The sequence below is a fragment of the Scomber japonicus genome, chromosome 17 (genome assembly GCF_027409825.1).
Source record: "Scomber japonicus isolate fScoJap1 chromosome 17, fScoJap1.pri, whole genome shotgun sequence".
Taxonomy (NCBI): domain Eukaryota; kingdom Metazoa; phylum Chordata; class Actinopteri; order Scombriformes; family Scombridae; genus Scomber; species Scomber japonicus.
The window spans coordinates 24,253,969-24,279,673 of NC_070594.1; the positions used below are offsets into that span (position 1 = coordinate 24,253,969).

General features: G+C 39.9%; 3 protein-coding genes across 6 annotated transcripts in view; 2 read left to right on the forward strand and 1 right to left on the reverse strand.

Moving 5' to 3' along the window:
• Positions 1–862: 862 nt before the first annotated feature.
• On the reverse strand, positions 863–5,403 carry sprtn (SprT-like N-terminal domain). Its single transcript, XM_053337544.1, has 5 exons — positions 4,839–5,403; positions 4,654–4,753; positions 3,681–3,809; positions 3,298–3,592; positions 863–2,465 (listed from the first exon to the last, which is right to left on the reverse strand). Exons 1-5 carry the CDS (start codon positions 5,177–5,179, stop codon positions 1,468–1,470), a joined length of 1,863 nt encoding a protein of 620 aa, XP_053193519.1. The 5' UTR covers positions 5,180–5,403; the 3' UTR covers positions 863–1,467.
• A 1,204-nt stretch (positions 5,404–6,607) lies between these two features.
• exoc8 (exocyst complex component 8) lies at positions 6,608–12,342 on the forward strand. Its single transcript, XM_053337539.1, has 4 exons — positions 6,608–7,838; positions 9,105–9,358; positions 9,578–9,826; positions 10,989–12,342. The coding sequence occupies exons 1-4, from the start codon at positions 6,686–6,688 to the stop codon at positions 11,394–11,396; spliced, it is 2,064 nt and encodes a 687-aa protein (XP_053193514.1). The 5' UTR covers positions 6,608–6,685; the 3' UTR covers positions 11,397–12,342.
• A 6,212-nt stretch (positions 12,343–18,554) lies between these two features.
• LOC128377579 (E3 ubiquitin-protein ligase TRIM9) overlaps positions 18,555–25,705 on the forward strand; it is a 52,069-nt gene continuing 44,918 nt past the window's right edge. For all 4 annotated transcript variants that reach the window (XM_053337540.1, XM_053337541.1, XM_053337543.1 and 1 more), the window contains exon 1: positions 18,555–19,343. In XM_053337540.1, the coding sequence (XP_053193515.1) occupies positions 18,555–19,343 (789 nt within the window). The remainder of the gene's footprint in view (positions 19,344–25,705) is intronic.

Here is a 25,705-nt window from a genome sequence, read left to right on the forward strand (position 1 = left end):
AAGGATTTGTGGGGCAGCAGCAGACTCGGGTCATTAAAATGAAACGGGTGTATGCTGACACGCTGTGTCACTGCCCCTGGCCTCGCTCCAATCTGTCCTGCGGGGACGGGAGGGCGTAGTCCTGATCGGCAGCTGGCTTTGCGCTGTCTGACCTCTGCCCTCTCCCCTCATCACCCTCTTTCTGCTCCCCCACGGGCCCCGTTACGCCCACCATCAGCCGGATCTACCCCCGCTGTCTGCAGGGTGCCTCTGTTCACTATAAAGTGAACAGAGGTTCACAATGGTCTTTTTTTACCCTGTGATGAGAGGAAGTGGTTGAAGCTGTTTGAAGCAACATAAACCTTATTTCAAGCCCCAAGTCAATAACATAATTTGAACACATCTGATAACAACCAACTACTTTGATTAATGGATGTGTGTTAACAACTTCTAATAGCAACACTTGATGAAGATGTCACTAAATTGTGTTTTATTTTGTTAGTTAGTACTGCTTTTATTGACAGCATTAATTATTTGTAAGTTTAACTTCTTGTGGTCATTTATTATATCATAGTTTCTCTCAGTAGATGTGATGATTAATTGTTAGATGATGGCATGAATTCAGCTTCAAACTAAATAATTAAGAAAACATAATTGTAAAATATTTTATTTAGTAATAAAACCTTCACATATTTAGCAGCTTGCTTTAGAAACAACACATAAAAATGGAAAACACACATATAAAATTGAACATTTCCACACCACCCTCCTAAATAAAAGCATGTCAAATAATCTTCTGTAGATCTGATTGATGAAATTAGTAATACCTGTGTAGTTCTGAATTACTTAAAACGTAATATAAGATACCCTTGCACTGCCTGACCCTGCCTGGCTTTCGGGTGCAGTGTAAATGTGAAGACCTGCAGAAATAAATAGCTGCCAAGTCTGAAATCTGATTCCTGCAGATCAGCAGAGGTCAGTGGCTGTCTCCTGCTGTCTGAAGGGAGGCGGAGGCGGATCTGAGGTGTAGGATACATCTGACTGCAGGAACTGTACGATCCATCCGCCCCCCCACAGGAGGCGAAAATAACTTAACAACACAGCAACTTCTAAATTTAAACCATAATTGGTGGTAAAAGAGTGGAGGAGGTTTTGAACTGAACTGATCTTGTTGGCTTACATTATCAGTAAAAGGCACAAACTGTCCAACAGGCACCAGTGAGAAAACAATGATCCTTATTGCTGTTAAGTGATATGAAAAACCTTAAAGAAAACAAACCAACCTGGTAGTAAGACTTAAAAGAGGCAAATTCTTTTCAAACCAACAGTGATGTCATTTTTTCTAAATATCCAAACGCATTAAAAACTTAAGGCGAGGGTCTAAAAAGGAGATTTAGTTCAAGCACTAAAACTCAACACTGCAAACTCCCTGAATCTTGTCTCCTTTTGGAACCTTCTTATTGCAACCTCCCTTCTATCAGTCCTCAATCAGGAGAGGCAGGAATCAAGATGTGCGTTGATCTTCGACTCCTGCACCTTTGCTTGGCACACGGGGCAGCTGACCATCATCACCGAAGAGGAGGAGGAGGAGGAGGAGGTGGAGGGGGAGGAGGTAGCGGTGGCAGTTCTTTGCTGCATTGCAGGTGCTTCTATCTTTACCGACTCCCTTGAGGTATCTGAATCGCTGTTTAATGTTTTATGGAAGAAGTTTAAGATGCTGGATGAGCCGCCGCTATCGTCCAGCGGCCTCTTCCTCGATACCTGACCCCCGCCGGAAGCTCCTGGTGTACTGTCTCTGGTAGAATCGTGGAAATACTTGGACTGTGTTGGTTTGGCGGGGCTGCCTTTGCTTGGAATGACGGGTGGATATTTGGAATGGTTGGATTTGTTGGGACTAGGCTTGGATATGCTGGAGGTGGAAGATGAATGGTTGTTAGATTGTTTAGGGAAGAAGGAAGAGGTAGAGGTAGCACCCATAGTACCTTTTGGTGATGTCAGTGAATCTCTTTTAGTGTCTGTGGTTGAGGATTGACTCGTGGACTTCCTGAGGCCTGTATTGTTGAAAAGGCCTTCGATGGACTTCTGTTTGATTCTATCTGCTCCTTGGCTGCTGCTCAGGGTGCTGTGGGGTTTTGGGAGTCTCACCGGTGACCCGTTGACGCTGACAAACACCCTTGTGTTACTGACAGACCTCTTTATGGGCGGCTTCTGCCCCCCAGAGGCTACCGGTCTAATTGAAGGAAAGGTGCTGGAGATTCCTGTGGTTGGCTTGTTCAGGCTTGAGCCAACAGGAGTATTAAGACCTTTAACTGGAGATGAAGGGGTGAGGGGTTTCCTGGGAGAGGAGATGGAGCTGGATGGAGCTGTTTTCCCAACAGGCACTGGAGGCTTGTTAAACAGTGAGGAAGACGTGGTGGACTTCCCTCCTAGTGAGAAGCCTTTTCCACTAAACGGGATGATGTTTCTTATATCCTGAGATCCAGAACCTGAGAGAGGGAAAGGATAGAAATGAGATTTTCTTTGAGATGTGAGAAGTGAAACCTGTAGTCCAGCCTCACTGTTTACTGTTCTCTCCTACAGTGGTATCAGAGCTGTATGACGTCACTGCCAATGCAAACAGTTACTTCTGCTGCTAGTATCTATTAAAAGGAGCCAACTAGTGAAAGATGAAGTGGCTTTTAGGCCGAGTTCAAACCAAATTAGGCATTGTGGCAAATTGTCGCAAAGGGTTGTGTGAGGTTTTAAACAAGTGCTGTGGAACAACCCAAAAATAACATTTTATTGATCTGATTCACTGTCTTTCTCCCTTCCACCACTCCCTCTCTTCAGTCACTCTCTAGCCTGCTTGACCACAGCCCCCCCCCCCTCTGTTTATCACTTGTCTTCTTTAAAATGAATCAATAAGCTGACAACAACAAAAAGAAATGTCCTCCCCTCGTCCTAGTAATGTCTTCATCCTCCCTAATGGCAGGGTTTTTCAGTTCTGGTCAGTGTGATTGCTGGCTGTGATTGGTCACTGCAGAATGTTGACTCTGGATCAACTTTCTCTTTGTGGCCAACACCCCAGCTGCCTGAACACACTAGCCCTGTTTAAATGAGTGGGAGGACTGGTGTTTTTGCAGCAATGCCTGATTTAGTCTGAATACAGCCTTATTGTGAAGCATTTACAGAGTACCCAATGTACTGTATTTGTCACTAAGGGTAGGGTGAAGGGTAGAAGAGACTGTGTTCTGTATTCAGTAGCACATAGCTGACAATATTTGAAAAAAAAGGCCAGCTATTGCCAGTAAATACACAGAGGAGGTCCTGGTATTTTACCTGTAGTTGTACTTGAAGGCTTTCCAGTTCCAGAGGGTTTCTTCTCTGAGGTTTTCCCATCACTTTTTCCATTCTTCTTTCCTTTTTTTCCATATCCTTCAGGCTCCTTGATCTTGGTGTACGTCCCGCCACACGTCCTCCGATGATCCTCCCACCATGGATCCTGAGAAGAAGGCGCTCGATTCATAGCCCTCTTCACATAGCCAAAGTAGGGTTTGCGGTTCTGACAGGGCCCGTTGCATCGCCACCAGTGCTGCCGGTACACATCCACCTCATCGTGGAAGCTGTGGTAAACCTGACCAGGACAGAAGGTTGAGAGGTTCTATTGATAAGATCGCTGATAAGATATTAACTAAATGCTTAATACTGTACAATACACCTACAGAAATCTTTGTCCCAGTGGCGTCGTTGATACGGTTCATGTGTTTGCAGAACTCGGGTCCATGACCGTCACGGTCTCGGTTGTTCTGGGTCACAAACAGGAGCGCGTGGATCATTTCATGGAGAAGAGTCTGCAGAAACCAAACACACACACAAACCACAAAAATCAAACTAGGAAAATCTTTCTGGTTACGTCTTCATAACATTTTTTCATCTCCTATACTGACACACTTGAGGTTTGGGAGCTGAAGGACAAATAAACTAAGGACAAATTCAATTAAATTGACAGTAAGAGTAACTATTGTGTATACGAATCATTTTTGATGGATTTTATCTGAAGCCCAACCCATACATCAATCAAATGATATTTTCGGCCGATATTGACCTATCACAGATATATCGGTATGTTGTCCGATATGTGCCAATTTTTTTGAAGTTACATAAGCAGCATATATTTTATCATTTTTCTTACTTTAAGTTTAACATATAGTTATTAAATTCCCACCGAAGTTTATACTTTCAGTGCACTGATGCCATTGTACACAATAATGTTTATTGTTGTAAGTGTAAAATATCACACCTTCATTACATATCTTTGTCACAAGTGTTTGATAAACACATTTGCGGGATGACTGCTAAAAAAAAAGTGTGTTTATGTTTATACTGAATATATAACAATATCAATATTAGATTTTTCCCCCCAGTATTGATCGGGCCCTAATGTTATCTGACTTACAACTTTACCAGTATTTATATTATAAGAGGCTATACATTTTCAACCCTATGTCCGCTATATTTAAACTGTTTTTATAAAATGTAAGTCTATTATGAGCTGTGTGACATTTTTTTATGTAGACATTTTTGGGCCTACTGTAAATGTCTTTCTGGTCATTCACTTTGACCGGTTAGTTGTATTTGGTGCATATTGTGATGTACTTCTATAAAATGTTACAAGAGAATCAAGATCTGTGTCACCTGCACCAAGTCTCTTCGAGGTCTGAGCTTCAGCAGAGGTTCACTGAGTCTGATCGAACACAGTCCACCTCGACCCTCATATGAACACACACCAGCACACCTACAAGATGAGACATGAGAAGAGATATCAGAGGTCAGTGACATTGTAGCCTAACAACAAATGACAGCCATAAGAAGTGACTTACAGTGTCATCCTGGGGCTCCACTTCACCTCCACTCCGCTGAGTTTCCCCCAGAAGAACGTGTCGTTGAACTCCAGGAACATGGCTCTGACATCGGGGTTGGGGTCCAGCGTCTCCCAGGACTCATCCACGATGGACAGCGGCCTCTCGGGCTGCGGGGTCGGCTTCCAGTAGGGGACAACATCACTGCTGCTGCTGCCGCCCCCTGCTACCTCCACTCTTCGTTTCTTACTGCTGTGTCCGAAGTCATTATCCCCAGAGCTGTTTGATGGAAATACTGACGACTCATATTCAGCGTCAAACTGCTCCTGAAGCTGGATAGCGAGCAGAAAATCATCATCCATGATAAAAGAAGAGAAGAGGTGCTGGGAGCTACCTGAAGTTAGCCACGTAGCCTTGGTTAATGTGTATGTTAGCTTGCTAAAACCAACTAACTAACTAATGTAGCTTGTACATATCTCTAACACAACAACTGACATCACCACCAAACGCAAATAAAATCAATAAAATCAGTAAAAACATTCATATCTTCATGTTGGACGATGATGTTTGCTAGCTGTCAGTCCAAAGCTAGCGCCAACAGTACATCTGTCAAGTGCATAACAATACAGAGTAATTTCCGTTAAGGACTTCAAAATAAAACTACATCTGTATTTAGAAGAGCCGAGCTATGTTTTTTTTTTTTTTTTTTTTTTTTTTTTTTTTAAATCAGATTGATGTTGATATCCGATGTACTTTAAGGTGTAGTTCAATTGAAACTGCCGTTCACTTGTTCTGGTACTGTCATATTGTGATTTTGAGATTTTGTGAATAACACAATTCTGCTCTACTACCAGGCTACTACTACTGCTACTACAACTAATAATAATAGTAAAGAGAAAGAAGAGCACAATAATACTAAAAAGTACCTTCATTCATTGTGAAACTCAAAGTGTTACAGTATATGATTTAGTTCATGTACTTTTTGGAATACTAGACGATAACACCAACAATAAATTATCAGCTATATATGACACAACTTTTAATTTTACTAGCTAAACTTTATGTTCTTAAAAGCAAATTTACAGGGAAAAAGCCTAACTTGGTTTGCACAAAGAAGGTCAAAATATTGATTCATTTCCAGTCATCCAAAGGCTGTGACAAACTATTGACACCTATTTTTGTTTACATGCTGTAACTCCCTCTAGCTCAGAGTTGTTTTTTGTTTTGTTTTGTTTGTTTCTTTTCTTCTGCAAATTGCAAGATAAATATTTGGATCATTTTGTCAATGAAGAGAAAAAGGGTGGTTCAAATAATAGATTTTTTTGTTTATTGTTTATTTACATAAGAACAAGTGTCTGCTGCACTGTTGCTACATAAATGCTTTTTTTAACAGCTGCAATACTTTATTTTTGTTGTGACACAGTTGAGCGCCTTGTTTCCGATTTAGAGCTGAGTAACTCGGGAACTTGACTCCCCCTGGTTTGCACTCAACGGAATGAATTCTGGGATGTGTAGTCTTCTCTACAGGGAGTTGGCCAACCAAAAATGCTCTCTTGAGCCATTTCGGCTGTAATTTGTTGATTAAATCAACGTGAATGTGTATTATGCCATTTTTATATTAAACATTGATTATATTTCAAGTGGTGTGACGATTAAAAATCTGAATAAAACTCAAATTTATGACTAAATTTAATCTAACATTTTTGTTGTTATTCGATTTTGTTGGCCAGCCCTTTTTCTCTGAATCCCGTGACGTTTTAGGGTGTATTACTTCCTGTTTGGGTTGCAAGAGACGTCTTCTGGATGAGCTCTTCCTATGTGTGTGTCTGTTTATAAACACTAAATAAGTCGAATAAACACGACGCGAGATGTCCGAAACGGGTAACCGACTACGGAAGCTTCTCGAATCTCCCAATTTCGACCCTCAAAACTACGTGAAGCAGCTGTCCCAACAATCCGATGGCGACAGAGACCTTCAGGAACACCGTCAGAAAATCCAAACGTTGGCCGATGAGACGGCTCAAAACCTGAAGAAAAATGTCTACAAGAACTACAGACAGTTCATCGAGACGGCTAAAGAGATCTCCTACCTGGAGAGTGAGATGTACCAGCTCAGTCACATCCTGACCGAGCAGAAGAGCATCATGGAGAGCATCACCCAGTCCTTGCTGTCTACTGACAAAGATGAAACCTCCAAGGAAATGCAGGCTGCTTTCCCCAAAGAAACAGAGGAGGTGAAGCAGAGGACGCTGACCTCCCTGCTGGAGAAGGTGGAAGGGGGTAAAAACATCATGGACACCCCTGGGAGGCACTTGGTTTACAATGGAGACCTTGTTGAGTTTGATGTAGACAACATGTCACCCATCCAGAAGGTCCACGCCTTCCTGATGAACGACTGCCTGTTGATCGCCACCTGGCTGCCGAACCGCCGAGGCACGGTCAAGTACAAGTACAACGCCCTGTACGATCTGGAGAGCTTCGCCGTGGTCAATGTGAAAGACAACCCGCCCATGAAGGACATGTTCAAGATCCTCATGTTCCCCGACAGCCGCATCTTCCAGGCCGAGAACAGCAAAGTCAAGAAGGAGTGGTTGGAGATTTTAGACGAAACCAAGAAGAGCAGAGTCACCAAGGACAGGCACAAGAAAGAGGAGGAGGTCCCCACTTCTCCGGTCAGGGCCGAGGTGTCCACCAACCCCTTCGACATGGAGGATGATGAGGACCAGGCAGGCGCTGAAGAGAACGTGGATCTCAGCCTTGAGTGGATCCAGGAGCTTCCCGAAGATCTGGACGTGTGCATCGCTCAGAGAGACTTTGAGGGCGCAGTGGACCTGCTGGACAAGCTCAACGAGTATCTCAAAGACCAGCCGGTCACTCAAAGGGTGAAAGAGCTGAGGTCCAAGGTGGATGAGCGTGTACGGCAGCTGACAGAGGTCCTTGTCTTCGAGTTATCTCCAGATCGGTCACTTCGTGGTGGACCGAAAGCGACCAGGAGAGCCGTGTCCCAGCTGATCAGACTAGGTCCTTTTATTTTCTCTTTAATAACACCTCACACCTCACACAGTCCAACATGAATGGTCCATCAGAATGACCTACTACCCATTATATTGTGCTAAAATCATAGGTAGCACATACTATCAGGCAGGAAATATCATGGGGGTTACTCATTCACTTTGTTGCAGTTATTTTTCATGTTGTTGAATCCGTATTTGGACTAGGCATACAAATCATTTACTGTCTGATTTTGCCCCTCAGGGCTGTTAAAGTGCATATAATTAGATCTATAATCAGTGTGTGCAGCTGTTCACCCACAGACATATATTTAGATCTGTATTTTTCCCCAATCCTTGATTCTTGATGCAGCTTCTTAAACTTCGCAGTTGTAGAGCATTTGTAGGTTAAGGGTTCTGTCTTGTTTTTTGGAGGTATAAATACAACCTTTCATATCCTCACTCACCCTTTAATTGATTTATTATACTGTCATAATACTTTTATTCTCCTACTTTCGGAGTTGAAATAATAATAGTCATTTATTTAATTGAAAATTAATCTTCAATGATTTTGATGAATTAATCATTTAATTTTGTATGTGTATCATTTTTATAGCAGAAATACTTCTATCATAGTGTTCTATGATAATCAACAGGATATCTTTGAGGTTTTTAGCTGTTATTTGGATAATACTGACAAATACAGACAAAAGCTGAACAAAAACAAAAAAAACTAAAGGTGTTACAAGTGTAACAATTACCGATGCATAGAACATGATAGGTATGATGTTGCATTACTTAATTGATCCAGAAAGAACAGTTGGTTAATTTCTTAAATGCTTTTAGACTGGTGGAATTTCTAATATGATCTAGTAAACGTTTCCAACAGATAGGAGCTCTTAATCTAATTGAACATTTAGAAAAAGTTGTAAAGGTAGGGTGGAGATTATTGGCAGACCTAGTCATGTAATTATAGATTTGGGTGTGAAAGCTTTGATAAATTGCCAAACTTGATGAAATTGTGGAATTTGGTTTGGTTGAGATGATAATTACGTCAAAGTCAGCTTGGATGCATTTTTTCTTGATGCTTGTGCATAAATTATATTAATATTATTAATATAATGAATATATATATATTAATATTAATAATATAGAAGTTCATTATTAGACCATGTTTGCTTAAGTTCATGAAACTTTACAGTATGAGAATAAGATCAAAAATGAACCAAGATACTGTCTTTCTATATTAGCTCCTACATTTGCACTAAAGCTGAACTGTTTTCCATCTATGTTTCAGGCCAGTCCACCAAGGCCTGCGAGCTGTTTCTGAAGAACCGTGCCGCTGCAGTCCAGACGGCCATACGCCAGCTCCGCATCGAAGGGGCCACGCTGCTCTACATCCACAAACTCTGCAACATCTTCTTCACCTGCCTGCTGGAGACGGCCAAGGAGTTTGAGATGGACTTTGCAGGGAACACGGGCTGCTACTCCGCCTTCGTTGTCTGGTCCAGATCAACCATGAGGATGTTTGTGGATGCCTTCAGCAAGCAGGTAGAGAGAGAATCAGAAAAATAAGAACCTGCAAAGTTATTGATTAAGAAGGTTAGGAAAGATGAAACATATGCACACAATGAAATCAGTAGTTGAGGCGTAATTCTCATACATGGCCACCAGAGGGTGCAGTATTTAATCTAAATGCCTTAAAACATCTGTTTATTTCAGTGAAATTTTAAAACATAGATTAATAAAGTGAGTTTTGGTCTTCATCAGGTGTTTGACAGTAAAGAGAGCCTGTCCACGGCGGCGGAGTGCGTCAAAGTGGCGAAGGAACACTGCCAGCAGCTGACGGAGATTGGCCTGGACCTGACCTTCACCCTACAGTCCCTGCTGGTCAAAGACATCAAGGCAGGACTGCTGAGCTACAAGGACATCATCATCGAAGCCACCAAGCACCGGAACTCAGAGGAGATGTGGAGGAGGATGAACCTCATGACCCCCGAGGCTCTGGCTAAACTCAAGGTCTGTTTTTACATCTTCTTTTGTTCTCTTGTCTCTTAAGGTTTGTGTTGCTACTTTAATACAAGTCTAAGGGTGTTTTAGTAGTACAGTGAATATGTTTACCTTCAATTTTAGTTTATACACATCAGCTGCACATCTGCTTTAAACCTGAAAACACCCACAAGTTGTTTATCTTGCACGACTGTCTGATGGTACATTTTAAATACAGACAAGACAGAGGTCCTCATTATTTCCCCTCAATGTATAACTCCCAAGGTTGCTCAGAGCATTGATTCTCTTTCATCTGCTTTACAATCCAACTTAAAAAATCTCTTATCTTCAATCAGGACGTTGACTGGTGCATGTTTCTTCCACTTAAGAAACATCACAAATCTCAGATCTGTAGTTGTCTCGACCTGAGCTGGGGATCATCATCCATGCTTTTTGTGTTGTCCTGGCTTGACTATTGCAATGCCCTCTTTACCCGTGTCAGCAAAACATCTCCACAGTTGGTCCAGAATGCTGCTGCCAGGCTGTTTGCCAGGTCCAGACAGAGGTCACACATTACACTTTTTTATGTTCATTACATTGGCTCCCCATCAGGTTCAGAATTTATTTTAAGGTTCTCGTAATCACTTAGAGAGCCCTCCACAATCAGGCACTTTCGCCTTCCATATATACCCAGTAGGTCATTGAGCTTATCAGGGCCTACTGGTTATCCCACCTGAAAACAAAAGGTGATAGGCCTTTGAAGTTGTGGTGCCAACACTACGGAACTCACTACCTTTAGGTTTATGATCTGCAGCCTCTGTAGAAGTTTCTAAAAAGCAACTGAAGATTCACTTATTTAAGTTGTCCTTTCTTTTATCTTAAACAGTTTTAGTGCTTGGTTCTGTTGTGTGTTTCCCTTTAAGGTCCTCTGCCTGTGTTTTTTCTGCTTTAATCTGGACTTTATTGTTTTTCTTGCTTCTACCTCATTGATTGTGTTTTATGGTCTTTTCAAGTTTTATTCTTGTTAAGCACTTTCTGAATTAAATTTCTATGAAAGGTGCTATATTAAATAAATAAATTGTATTATTCTTATTACATAGTGGTTTCTACCAATGTGCAGGGGACTTTTTATACAAACCAATCAGCAGACATTGGGTTTTGTTGAAGCTTTCATCTCTGTTTTTGTCTTCAGGACGAGATGCGTACCTGTGGCATGGGCAGCTTCGAGCAGTACACCGGCGACGACTGCTGGGTGAACCTGAGCTACACCATCGTGGCCTTCACCAAGCAGATGATGAGCTTCTTGGAGGAAGGCCTGAAGCTCTACTTCCCCGAGCTGCACATGGTGCTGCTGGAGAGCCTGAGGGAGATCATCCTGGTGGCCGTGCAGCATGTGGACTACAGCCTCCGCTGCGAGCAGGACACCGAGAAGAAATCCTTCATCTTGCAGAATGCGTCCTTCCTCCACGACACCGTGCTGCCCGTGGTGGAGCGCAGGTTCGAGGAGGGCGTGGGGAAGCCGGCCAAACAGCTGCAGGACCTGAGGAAAAGCACCAGGCCGGTCCGGATCAACCCAGAAAGCACCACTTCTGTGGTCTGAGACTGATGGGAACTACTTTTAAGTCACGTGACGAAAAGCAAAGCGTGAGACTGCAAAATGGCCAAACACACACACCTAAACATTGTTTTACCGACTTTTGTGGCTCACATTGTAGAAAAACTGCTAGATATTGGTTGTTTTGACAGCGCAAAACAGGAAATGATACCGTGCACCTCAAAAATAAACATCATTAGTGGTCTAATATTAGTTGCCTACCTAAGTTTGGGATTAGGGACTCAGCATTTTGTGATCTTTTTTTCTAGGAGGTCACATGATATGACTGAGAGCAGCATAATAAGTTACCTTAAGATAGGTATGAATTACAAACACCTGAATTTGTATGAAAACTTAACAAAATGTCTTAATATTGGCGGATATAGGTGGACAATTATCATTGCTCTGAAAAAGCCTCTTCAAATATGTATTTTTGCACATTAAACTTGTTTCATTTGTCAGTGAAAAATCTCACATTGACAGTTTAATTAAACATAATGCTAGACACATTGAACTGTGTTGTTTTTTTTTCATGTCAGGATGCAGTGATAACCAAGAAGTCCACTGTTCCTTAAATTTGTGTCATATGTGCAATGAATACCTGTTCGTTCATGACTCATTTCAAACAGCACAAACAGCTGATAAATATATGTGTGTAGCCAGACTTGTAATACTGTGTACAGGTTTTATTCTGAAATGTCATGACACAGCTAATTCTAGACCTTGGCCAAAATCTGATGTTTTTGGAATATGTGTGTGCTGTCCATGAAAAGCTTACGATTATGCTGTTTTGAAGTAATATGATATGATGTTTGATTCAAACTTCCCCCAGCTTTTCTTTCCACTGGACCTTTATTGTACACTAAATAGTGTTCCAGTGCGTTGGGACTGATTTAAAAGGGATGACCGAGACGAAAAATGCACTGCACATGAAAATGAATAAAGATCAACTTGCACAAACATAATCTTTATGTCTCTTTTGTTTCTCAAAAGATGGAACTGTAGAGCATCATTTATATATTTTTTTACATGTCCTAAAGTCTGAGTTGCTACTATATAAATTAATGTGTATAATTTCCAGCATAAAAATCAGCATTGCTCAAACTTTTTAGTCATATCCTTCTTTCGATGATAAATGTTTTATAGTATTTATAGTTTTTTTTTAAAGTATTAATCTTTTATTATATTTGGGTATTCTTCATGTTTACATTTTTATCCTACCTCTGGTGTTTCCTCACTGCAGATTCCTGAGTTATGACAGCGTTGCTTTAAAAAAAGAAAAGTAAAACACTTTGTTATATAACCATTTATGATATACTAATAAAGTTAGATTAATTGATTGATTTTGGGTACATACAATGATAGCTTTTTTATCAACCTCTAAATTGAGACTACATGTGGATGTTTATTGAAACAAAAATGATTAAAGATGATGATGATTAAAGATGCATGTCCCTTTTCAGGCAGTATTTCATAATTTATGTTGTTTATGGAGTGAAAAATCCAAGTTAAACCTTGCCTGAACCGCCAAAATAAAAAAAGAAACACAGCTTTTCTATTATACTGACTAAACTTAAGACATATGCTTCCTCACATATTGGATTTGACTTATGTGATGAGCATCACTGATTTTCTGACCTGCATCAGCACACTCTTTATTTTATCATTCCCACATAAATCAGATCCATAGAGCTTTTTGTTTTCAGCTGACTCATCAACTAGTCGTAGCATTAAAAGGCACAGGTGCGACTAATTACATTAATGATGGCTCCCTCCTAGTAATTACTGTAATTAAATGTGGCAACTCATGATTATTTGCAGTTATAAGCTATTAGAAACACCTGTGTGACAAGTCATAATGTTTGCAATGATAAAGGTTGATTCAGTTCTACATTTCACAGCCCGGCCATGTGCAGCTAATATGCTATTAAGAGTAATAGTGAAGAAAGCATGAGGCAACATACACTCAATTGTATTGACTATTCCTGCTTTGTTTGTTCATTTTAGTGGATAAACCCACCCAGCTTATTAGATACACTGTCAAAACAGAAAATAGCATCACATTTGATTCATTTTCATAAAAATCAAATTAAAAATCATTTTCAAAATCTTTTATGGATGCAAAGAAGAATGGAAGCCTGTGCACCGAGTTTCATGGCAACAGTGCCCTCTTGTGGCGGCTCAAAATATGTAAATATGGAATGAAATGCTGCCAAGTGTACAGATTTAAAGGCAGTCATTTTACTCTTTGAGTGCAGAATGTTGAATGATACTATCAATAAATGTCTTACCAGTATAACCATTCATTTTGGTCAATTTCTGGCTTCAATAATTACTTTTTATTATTTTAAGTGTGTGTAATTTTCTGCAAAACAATCAATAAAAAAATTAAGAAATGTATCTTCTATAATGTAGGTTTAAAGGAAAACATCCTTTTTATTCCCCTACTTTTTTTACTTTAACTTTTAATACATACACATTTTTTCTTATTCTATATTATCTATTTATTCATGTATTTATTTTTTCTTATTTATTTAATTTAATATATTTATTTATTTATTTATTCTCCTTGTTTTTTTTACTCTAACTTTTAATACATGTTTTTCTTATTTTCTCTCATTTTTATTTATTCATTTACATATTTGACTTTTTTTATTAAATTTTTTGCATTTCTTTTGTGCATTGGTCTCAATTTTTTCTTTTTCTTTGTAATTTGTTCTTTGTTTTTATTCATTCATTGTCTTTATTTCTTTTCTTTATGTTGTCCTTGGTCTACACATATTCTGTCCTATTATCAGATTGTCAATCAACTGTGAATCATTTTGAACTACATTAACCTGTATGAAAGTTATAAAAAGAAAGTTGGATTGATTGATTGATTGATTGATTGATTTTTCTGAAGGCACCAGCAAAATTAGATATCATCATGCAATCCTTCCACCAGTTTCTGCAGTTGTTCCTACAGTAAAACCCAGTGTAAAGCAGCCAGTTTGGATTCTATGATTATAACATAGAAAACATTTCCTCCTCTCTGTGTGAAAATATTTCCCGGCAGTGTCAGGCCTGATGGCAGACAGATTATTTTTAGACGCTCTTCATGAGTTGACATGATTGTTCTCTCTGCTTCAAAGCTCATCTCATTATAATCAGTGATGTGATCAAGGACTGGAGGAAAGCCTTCGGGTGAAGTTATCAGCTTAACCTCAGAGTAGAAGCATCGGGCTGGTGGGATTATTCCAGTGGGAATTCACCCTGGACTGTACAGTAAATAGTTCACGTGATGAAAAGATAGTAGTTTGATTCTATCAAGCATTAGCTAACATTGAGACTCTAGTAAAGGTGCTGATCTTATATACTTCATCTAACCATCTCCATCTGAGGACAGCTATAATATTTATTTCCTCATCCTGCTTCACATTCATACTGTTTTATCCATTCCATCACCATGGCCCGATCTACCATACGGACAATCTGGGCAAATGCTCAGGGGCCCTCTTGCACAGAGGGGCCCTCAATGATGTCAGACTCTACAGAAATACAACACAGGTCTCTTGACATTGATTAATATGGTCACTGTCAGAAACCGATGTCCAACCTAATGCAACCTTGCCCATCACATTATTTCCAGCCAAACAAAAGACCTATTATTATTTTAGAGGGAAAAAGGGGCATATTCACTCTGGTAAAATGAATAGTTTTATGAATGTGAAATTCAGTATTGACAGCTAACTTCAACCATTTTTAATATATTTAATCTTTTGACCCTGTCAAGTCTGAACCATCAAACAATTTCCAGGAAATTCTAATTATTTGAAATTGGACCTTCTGACAACTGACAGATTTACAGATCAATGACCTGATGTATCTAATTTGATACATTCTCAACCCATAAAATAATCTACAAAATATTTAGTCATTCAACATTGCATCAATCCAGTAACTATTCCTATATAAGTATAACTAACTATTAAAAAGTTTTTCTTACCTTAACTTTTTCAAAACTAAAATATCTAAAATATCCAGGCCTCAAAATTTTGTCTCAGTGAATAACAACATATGTCTTGGATGCCTCAAATTAAAGGTCCCCTGTTGCATGTGTTCTGCCCCCTGCTGGTTTATCTGTGTATTACATGTATCTGATTGTATACATCAGGCTTTTCATGAAAAAAAAGATCACTTTGATGATGTAGAGGTCTCTAAAACTCATGTATGAAATATGATTCACTCAGCGTGACAGGGTTAATTTGCTCTAACCTCAAACTAAAATAAAACATATGGAAGACATTGTTAATACATTTCCTCCCGTTGCCTGATAGAGAACAGCTAAACTGATGAAAGAAAAGTAGATCAGGGTACAGTACAACATTCACATATACAGTAGCAGAGTGAGATAAGATGAAAGGCAGGAAAGCTATTTTTAACAGCTACACTCTATATGTTTAGTATGGTGAGCTTGAGTGTCTGATATGAGGGCAACGTTTCTAAATGAAGTGTAAGTTGCAAACTCAGGCTGTTAGGTATGAAAAATACAGTTTTTGTAGAGAAGTTGAGAAAAGACTGTGGGGTCACTGAAGACCATCCATCTATCTATTGATGTGAAATGGAAGAAGTACAGAAAATATTGCCCAAAATGTAGCCAGCTTATTTAAAATGAACCAAAGTACGCCTTCTTTTACAGGGATTTTGAAGAGGATAATGCTCTTGGGTATTTGCAGAGCTTAGAGCATCCCACAAAGATGCACTTTCAATGTCCTTCAATGTCAAAGTGACAATTCAACATGAGCGCTCGTCTCTAGCTATGACACTACGTGGCCTGACATTTTCAATCCTGTCATTAAATATTTTATGAGACAATAATAGAAAAAAAGGAGGAAAAGTCTAACTTTATGGCAAAGTGGATGTAATAATCTGCATGTGAGTATGTGGTAGGTTTGCATGTGAGTCCATTTGTGTTTTAGGTGTACACATGTTCATCTTCATTACACCCAAGAGCTGATATGAACTGCAGGTAATGGGATGCTAACAGAGCCTATAAATGGAAAGCTGTCCCTGCGGGTGGGATTAATGTTGCCCCCCTCAGGGGCTTCAGTCACGGCTGATGTCTGGTCAATTAAATGTTAAGCCAACACAGAGGACTAATGTCAAGCAGCATAAAGGTTACTGGATCAAACTCATTTGGTCTCCATTCCTTAAGAGGAATCTGTCCTTTAGGATCCTCAACATCTGACACTTTATCATGGATTTTTTTAATACGGTATCGCTTAATTTCACCACTGTGATCATCATGTTCCATCTGTCTCACACTGACAGGCAGAACAAATGCACAGTATGAGGAAGTCATAATGAAGGATCATCATTATCAACATAATCGCCACCATTACTGTTGACATCATGATTGACAGTCCTGGCCTTTCTGTTCTCTGTAGCAACATCTAGGAGGTCTGATAGAAAAGCACTTTGGCTCTTTAAGATATGAAATACTTTCATTTTGATGCTGAGCAGCTGGCCAGAAGGGTTAGTTAATGGTTGTAAGTCTGTAATATTAGTAATTGATGGCCTTTTTAAAGTCCTAGAAATATTATTAAATGAATTATTATATTAAAAACAGTTGTTAATAATACATAAATGCAGTTTAGTACATTTTTGAGATTGTCAGCCTGTTCTACTTGAGTGTTTTCATTTGTTTATGTTATACTTTTACATTTCAGAGGGAAATATTGCATTTTCTATTCTACTACATTTATTAGACTACACTATATCATAAGAAACCTACTCCTTTATATACTGTATAATACAAACAATGACGAGGGCATACGTCAGCTAAAATGACATCATGTGTATAGGCTACATACAGCATGAAGTTGTTCAAATGAGCTCTTTGACGATCAGCTGTAACATTAAAATGATGCTTATATGTTAGTGCATCAATAATATTAATAATATAAGTGTATTTAAGTACATTTTGCTGACAATGCAATTTATTTTACTTGTAACTGAGTATTTTGTAGTTTTCCTACTTTAACCCTTGGCTTTAGCTAAAGGACATAATACATTTTATTTATACTGTTACTGTTAAAGGCACTAAAAGATGCTTTATTAAAGAACTGACGATGTGAAGTTACACATAACCACAATAACAACAGAGCAGCAGGAAATACACAACAGGAAAAGATGTGACTACTTCCTCCACATCTGATTTCAAATACAGTATTTTTCTTGCAGACTATATTTCTCCCTCATACTGAAATGACTATTTTGTGAAAGAAAGAATCAAGAAATGATGAACTTAGAGCCACAACAAATGATTAACAAGATATTAGACTGGTACAATTTGCTATTCACTGATTGGTAACACTTCATTTTACAGGACCTTTAATTTTATACAAATGTCCTGAGTAATTGCAGATTTTAATGGAACATTTCAGAATATTCTACAAGGCGGTCTAAATTATTTAAAAATTAAAAAAAAAAAGTTGGACATGGATTAAATTAGCTTCTTCATGAACCTTCTCTAGCTGTTTTCCATGTGTAGTTTTGTGTGTGAAACTACATATTAACATATTAGGTTGTTTCCTAAAAACTCTACAATGAACACATTTCCTTTGGTATTATACCAAATTACACAACCTTGATAAATAGAATTGTTCTAATATTTACATTACATTATTGTCTTCTTTCTCGACATGCTATGTTACAAGGATGTAGTTTTGATTTGAACTTAGACTGTCATGATAATATAAGATAGTCTTTATTGTCATTGTACAGTCACCTTTACAACACAATTGCAATACAGATAAAAACACAGATAAAATAATAATACAATATAAGATATATATTTGGAAGATGAATATGTAGGTAATGTGAAAATATGTAGTAAAATATGAGTGGGTGACAATCCCGCAACTCCTTGATAGGTTGGTTGGGACATTTTCCAACCGTCCATACCCAAATGTTCACCCATGATATGACAGAAAAGGGGACCTGAGGATCAGAGTCTGCAACCTAATTAACCAGATCAATCAACTCGAACCACAAGTCCCACACTCCCCGCCCCCTCTATGCGCCTGCGCAGAGCAGCGCAGGGAGCTGTTCGTGTCAGTCGGTGCTGAAGTGTTTTCATTGAAGCAGCTTCTCTCCCCGGTGCGCTCAAAACCGAAGGGAGCGATGGAGGAAGAGTTAAAATGCCCCGTTTGCGGTTCCCTCTTCAAGGACCCCATCCTGCTGCCGTGCTCCCACAATGTCTGCCTGGCTTGTGCTCGAAACATCACCGTGCAGACCCCGGAGGGAGAGACCCCGGTGCAGAGCCGGGCTTCGGGCAGCTCTGACTACGACTACCTGGACATGGACAAGATGAGTCTGTACAGCGAGACGGACAGCGGATACGGCTCCTACACGCCGTGCCAGCTCAAGTCTCCAAACGGGGTGCGGGTGTTTCCTCCGGCCATCGCCCACCGTCACTGCTCCCTCACCTGCCCGCTGTGTCACCGGAGCGTCTCCCTGGATGAGCGGGGGCTCCGGGGTTTCCCTCGGAACCGACTGCTGGAAGCCATCGTGTCACGGTACCAGCAGAACCGTGCCACCTCATCCTCTTCCTCCTCATCCACCTCGGTGAAGTGCCAGCTGTGCGATCGCAACCCGGTGGACGCTACTGTGATGTGCGAGCAGTGCGATGTCTACTACTGTAACGCCTGCCAGCAGAGGTGCCACCCGTCCCGCGGTCCGCTGGCCAAGCACCGTCTGGTACCACCGCGGAATAAAGGTGCAGGAGGAGGCAGCGGTCAGCAGCCGCCAGCTACCGCCCGGAAACCGGCGACCTGTGTGGACCACGAAGCCGAAAACTTCAGCATGTTCTGCTGCAGCTGCAAGGCTCCGGTATGCATGAAGTGTATGGAGGAGGGAAAACACGCCAAGCACGACGTTAAACCTCTGGCTGTGATGTGGAAGCAACACAAGGTGAGTGATGAAGGGACACACACACGCGCAAACACGCACTAACACACACACACACACACACACACACACACACACACACACACACACACACACACACACACACACACACACACACACACAGTCACTTAAGTATTAGGGGTTGGAATCACCAGTGGTCACCAGTGGCTCCACTATATGATGTCATCACGATACTTGCGATTTTAAATATAATGCGATATGCTGCAATATATTGCAATTCACCTGCAAATTATGCCCCCATGCATAGGAAATAAAACTTTCATTTTCATTTCTATAATAAAAGATCGATACTTGGCATCCAAATTATCGAGATACTATGCTGTATTGATCCCCCCCCCCCCCAATTCCTATTAAATATGCTACCTACTTTAAGCCTATTACAGTAATAATTAGGCTACTAGTACTACTTGTTGAGTACTAATGAGCTGTAGGGCTTATACACTATTGCCTACAGTCTCTCTCTCTGTCTCTTACACACACACACACACACACACACACTCTCACACACACACACACACACACACACACACACACACACACACACACACACACACACACACACACACACACTGGCAGAGACTCATAACCCCCCTCCCCCTCCCAAAGGCTTCAATCCATTTATATATTTGCGTTTTGTTATGAGCGGAAACAGACACCCACACAGTCACACCTGCCAACCACTGTCTTCATTCCAAAGTGTTTTTATAATATTATATTCATGTGTATTAGCTATCAGTCCACATGCTTTCAAACCAAATCCTTCACCATCTGTTTGCTTGTTGCTGGAAATTTAGCAGACTGCTTTGTCAGGATTTGCTTCAAGCCACTGTAAAGCGCGAGGATGCGACAATGAAATGTTAGTCACAGTAAAGAGAACACCTTTGCTATCCTGTGTTGAGTTTACTGTTTTGTGGGGCAAATTGTAAATGAGAAAACGCTGCCTGATTCATCAGTATTCACTCGTAAAATAATTACTGTAAGGGTAAAACCCCCAGAGTAATGTATGTGTGTGTGTGTGTGTGTGTAGTTGTGTGTGCCCCTGCATATGTGAGTCATCACCTGAATAGGTCATGTAGTGTTGTCTTGGCGTTTTTATGTTAGTGGCCCACATCTGTATGTAAGTGTGTGTAATGTGAATAGTGACTGTGTTGGAGGAGGAGGTCAGTGGAGTTCCTCAGGCAGGATGAGGAGGATGTAAGCTGAAGTAATGATTGCAACCTTTTCCTGGTGTCTGGTCACAAACTGCATAGAGGATGTACTGTATAATCATGTGTCTTTTTTCTAGATGATAAACCATTAAAAGTAAGCCTGTATTCAAATTAGAAGAAAAATGGTTTTAAAAACATGTCAAACTCAAATTTACATATGTAAATTAAACAAGGCTGAGGTTGCCTGGTCAGCATTTCAAAATCAAAAGAGTCAGTTTATTGTTATGTATGCTTCCACTTTCTCTATTACTAATCCTGTCATGGCACATTACTTGACTCTCCCCACAACTCTCCAATGCCATCCACAACAGAGACAAAGCCTGGTCCAAGGCTAGATCCGATGGCACCCATGAGAACTGGTTAACCTTTAGGCAACAAAGAAACATCTGCACTAGCAGGATTAGGAAGCCTAAATCAAACTATTATCAGTCAGCTCGCTCTGCCTGTGATAGTTCGACTACATTTTTGAACATTATAGCATATCTGAAGAATTCATCATGGTCACAACTCCCACCATAATCAAACAACTGTAGAGAATATCCGTCCAATAGAGGGTCCCCAGTGCCTCAGCTTCTTCTGATGGAACATTTTCTTTTACTGCTTTGCTTGGTAAGCAGTGCAGATGTTCACAAAGCTCTGCTTAGGTTAAAAGCATTCAAAAACACTGGGGCAGATAATCTTGACCTGTATCTTCTTCATCTAACTGCCCCCTTAATCTGTCCACATTTAGTATATTTTTAACCAAACCTTTTTAACAGGCATGATTCCAGCCTTGTAGAAAAGCGCTTTAACATCTACCGTCCAATATCTAAACACCCTTTCTTAGCAAAAATCCTAGAATCATTGGTCAATTATTCATCCCCTAAATTTACTACAGCTTCAAAAGTATGATCACAGCACAGTTATAGCTGCAGTTTCAGTCATTGATAACATTGTCTGGATAAAAAAAAAAGTATTTTGTGTTGCTCTTTTCATTGACCTCTCAAAAGCATTTGATACATGAGCATTTGCTGATCATACAACCCTACCTCATAAACTACAGACTCTAGGTTAAGACAAAGCCAAGACAAATGCTTAGTTGGTTCCAAACTTACAGAGAGAATTGAGACTGTTGTTGCTGATGGTACTCAGTCAAGCCGTCTTTTTATCAGAAACGGGGTGCCACAAGGGTCCATCCTTGGTCCACTGCTGATTACATTAATTAATACTTCAATGTCCTTTTCTTTGCAAATGATACAGTTTTATACACACCAGGCTCTACCCCAGCACACGCCTGTCTTTAGTCTGCCTTTGATGCTTTCTAATTGTCACACCTTTATCATAGACTAGTTTTAAATGTATAGACCAGTGCCACTGACCATCCCATTATTAAAACTTTAAATGCCATCCATGTAACTCTTGCTGAGTCATACAAATTCTCAGAAATTTGACTTGACATGATTCAAGATTCATATTCAACGTTTGACTCAGAAGTTTAAAATCAAACGAGGTTTCTCATGTAGAATTAAAGGTTGTCTATCTTCTTTCCACAGTCAGATTATTGTGCAGTCAACCTTCATGTCTGTTCTTGACTATGGAAATATTCTGTATTGTCTTGCTGCTCCATCAACACTTCAGCAGTTAAACCCTGCGTATCACAAATGTCAGTTTTCGTTCTCATCATTGTTCTCTGTATGTCATGGTTGATTGGACTTCCTTACAGTCAGGAAGGCAAAAACATCTCATGTTATTCATCTGTAAAGCTCTGCTGTTGAAGCTCACATCTCTTCTTTCATTTCAATCTAGTAACCTTAGATATCCTCCATGTTCACACCTTTTTATAAGGAACTGCCTTTAACTCGAGTCTTACATTCAGATTGGAGATTTTAAAGCTTTATTATGTGATGTTTTTCAGAATTCTCTTCATAAACTTTTAAAATGAATTCCTTGTGCAGTTGTGTTGTTTCTGTCTGCTGATTATGTTCTTGTCTTATGAATGGTTCTTGTTCTCAGGTCTCTCTAGGAAAAGAGATTAAAGAAAGTATATAGATAAATATATCACATGTTCACATTTGAAAGGATAAAACTAGTAAACGTTTTTTCATTTTTCCTTAAAAATTACTATAACTATTATATACAATGCATTCAATTTTTTGTCAGTCATTGAATTGGCAAATCATTGCAGCTTTCGAGGCATAAGGGTTTAATGTAGATTTATGAAATACCATAACTTACTCAAATTGCTCATTTTATTCATCCAACAGTTGAAAACCCTGAGGTATTTAGTTTACTTTAGTTGATCATATATGGCACAGAAAAGCATAAAATTCTCACATGTAAGAAGCCTGAAGTGATTAATGTTCTGTTGAATGACTAATTGATTAATCAACTAACCATTGCAGCTTGAATATTGTTCATATTAGACTATTAATAGTAAATGTTTCATGAAATGGCTTGGAAAAAAACCATGAAATATTCTGGTGTATGGATGATCAAAAAATGGGAATGGGTGTTTAATTTTGTCTTTTTATTTGTTAACTTTGTCTCAAAAGCCTGAAAAGACAAGATGAATAATTTAATTAGTATTTATTCTGATATGAATCAGTACAAGTGATCATTTTAAAATGGTTTTCCTTAATTTTGGACAAGTAACCTTCTTTGAAAATGCATACGGAGCATTCTGTATGTGGCTTGGAGTGCATACTGTCATGCATTATTTGCATCTTATGCATGACAGTAATACAACTTTAATTCATTCATTCATTTAACACTCAAGTGGAGAAGATTTGGAGTAAAACCTGGTGATAGCATCGTGTTCCGCCGTTCGACTCCATCCCTCTGCCGCTCTACCCCCACACGCCTAAAATCACCCGCATATTTCATGAAAGGCAGATTAAAGTGATTTATGCTTTAATTCACTTTTTAATAACTCTTTCATTAATTTAAAAGAGGAGTCTGCTGCAGAGTTGGGGTCAATTCAAGTTCACTCCTCAGGGGTTTGGCCTTGACCCGACTTTTGCTGTTAAGTCAAAGGATAGAAGATGAAAATAGAAGATAGTGATTGTTTTTCTGTATTTCCTCTTTCAGCAATCAGTTTTATTCTGAAGAAACTCCTGATATATGCAGAATTTGACATTATTTTAACATTTTGACAACCATTACTGTTTTTATATGTTAAAAAGGGAAAGAAAATTATGCAGGACTGGTGTACGATTTTGGACAATCAGTGTTTAATTCAGCTTTTCATAAGGCCATCATCATCGTCATCATCACACCCACACTTCCTAAGTGCAAATTAAATGCAATTTTTGTCTGTCTCCTGCTAAATGGGTCATTGGGACTAATCTCTCTGCCTGTCTCTCGGTTTTTTGTGTGTGATTGTAAGCCTCCAGTCATCCATTCATCATTTAGGCACTCACACGTTTTTGTCTCTTTCTCCTTCTTTCTGGCTTTTCGCTCATCACTCACCTTCTCTACGCCATTCTCCTTTAACCTCTCCATCTCCATCTCTTATTTACACTCTCTCTCCCCTCCCCCCTAATTTACCTCCCCCCTTTTTCCTCCCGCCCTTCCTCCATCTTCCTCGCTATCGTCCTGTCCCATAAATGGACCGTGAAAATCCCATCAGAGTACAGGAGTGAGAGGGCGTTGATAAGTAATGAGCAGCGTATGAGTAAGAGATGGCCGCCACTTAGTTAATATGGTGTCCTTCATGTCGGGGGGGGGGGGGGGTTGAGGGGGTCGATGATTGGCTGTCTTCTCCTCTCTCTTGAGCCTGCACTTGAGGCAGGCAGCCAAACATAGAGTGTATCTTTGTTGCAGAGCAGAAATTGCTGTTGAGTTTTTTTTGAAGTGTCATTCAGTGAGATCAATACCGGAGGGCTGGATTTTTGTTTTCAGTGGGTAGCACTCTTCTCCTTTGTTGTCTACTCAGTTTTTAGTGGGTGTTGCAGCATCCTGCCATCGTCATTCCACTCCTCATGCTTGGTTCCGAAATGCTTTTTCTCAGGATAGTGGGCGCTAAAAGAGCTTTCACCAATTAAAAAGAGGCTAAATCATGATTCAGTAGTAGGTTTTACCACATCGTCTCCTAGAAATTGCTTTTCTATAAAACTGCCTGGATTATTCCCAAAGGCAATGATTTTTCAAATGAATGAAGCGCCACATTAATATTAATCTATGTGTGGTTGCTAAGTGTTTACTGTTTTGCTGCCATGTCGCTAAAAAGCTGTCATAGATGTAAATAGTATTAAGATATTTGACTTTTGACTGCAGGGTGCACATCTGGTGCGCTGTACCTCCGAATCATACTCAAGCATGGTTGCCATGATTCAGCGAAGGATGGCTCTTATACTGTGTGTGTGTGTGTGTGTGTGTGTGTGTGTGTATGTGTGTTACTTGGGGTGGTAGACAGTGAGTTACGGTATGTCTCATGTTGTTTGAACAGACCTCCAGTTGTCAATCGAATTCCTCAGGGAGCGAACGTGAAGCAGCTGCATGAGTGTGTCCTTGTGTGTTTATTTGTGCTTTTTGCTTATGTGTAAATGTGTATGTGCTGCCGTATTTGATGCTTTTTTGGGCGTATAAATGTGTGTGTTTTACGCTTTACGAATCCTGCATTTGAGAATTCACAAATACAAAGAGATATCAAGGAAAGACAGTTGGATCATTATTGTATTTGTTGTAAATCAAACATTAAGTACATCACGGAGCAGCCTCAGGGGTAACTATGCATATATATACACACACACACACACACACACACACACACACACACACACACACACACACACACACACACACACACACATACTATTGGAGGGCATAAATATGCATAAGTGAAGCGGATGAACTTTTGCAGAGGGAAAGCACAGGAAGACACACTGATCCAATTTCCTATGATCAGTCAAGCAGAAGACACACTGTCTATTTAAAGCATGCGCACATACACACAGAGCACCAGTCATAAGTTTAGACACACTCTCTCATTCAAGTGAATGGGAAGATGTGTCCAAACTTTTGACTCGTTCTGTATGTGTCCACACGTGCGTATGTGTGTGTGTGTGACCTAGCTCAGTCCAGTAAAGAGCAGCCAGCCCTGGCACTGCTTTCCAAGTTAAATATTAAAAACCACATAGGCAGAGCTGCTGTGTGTGC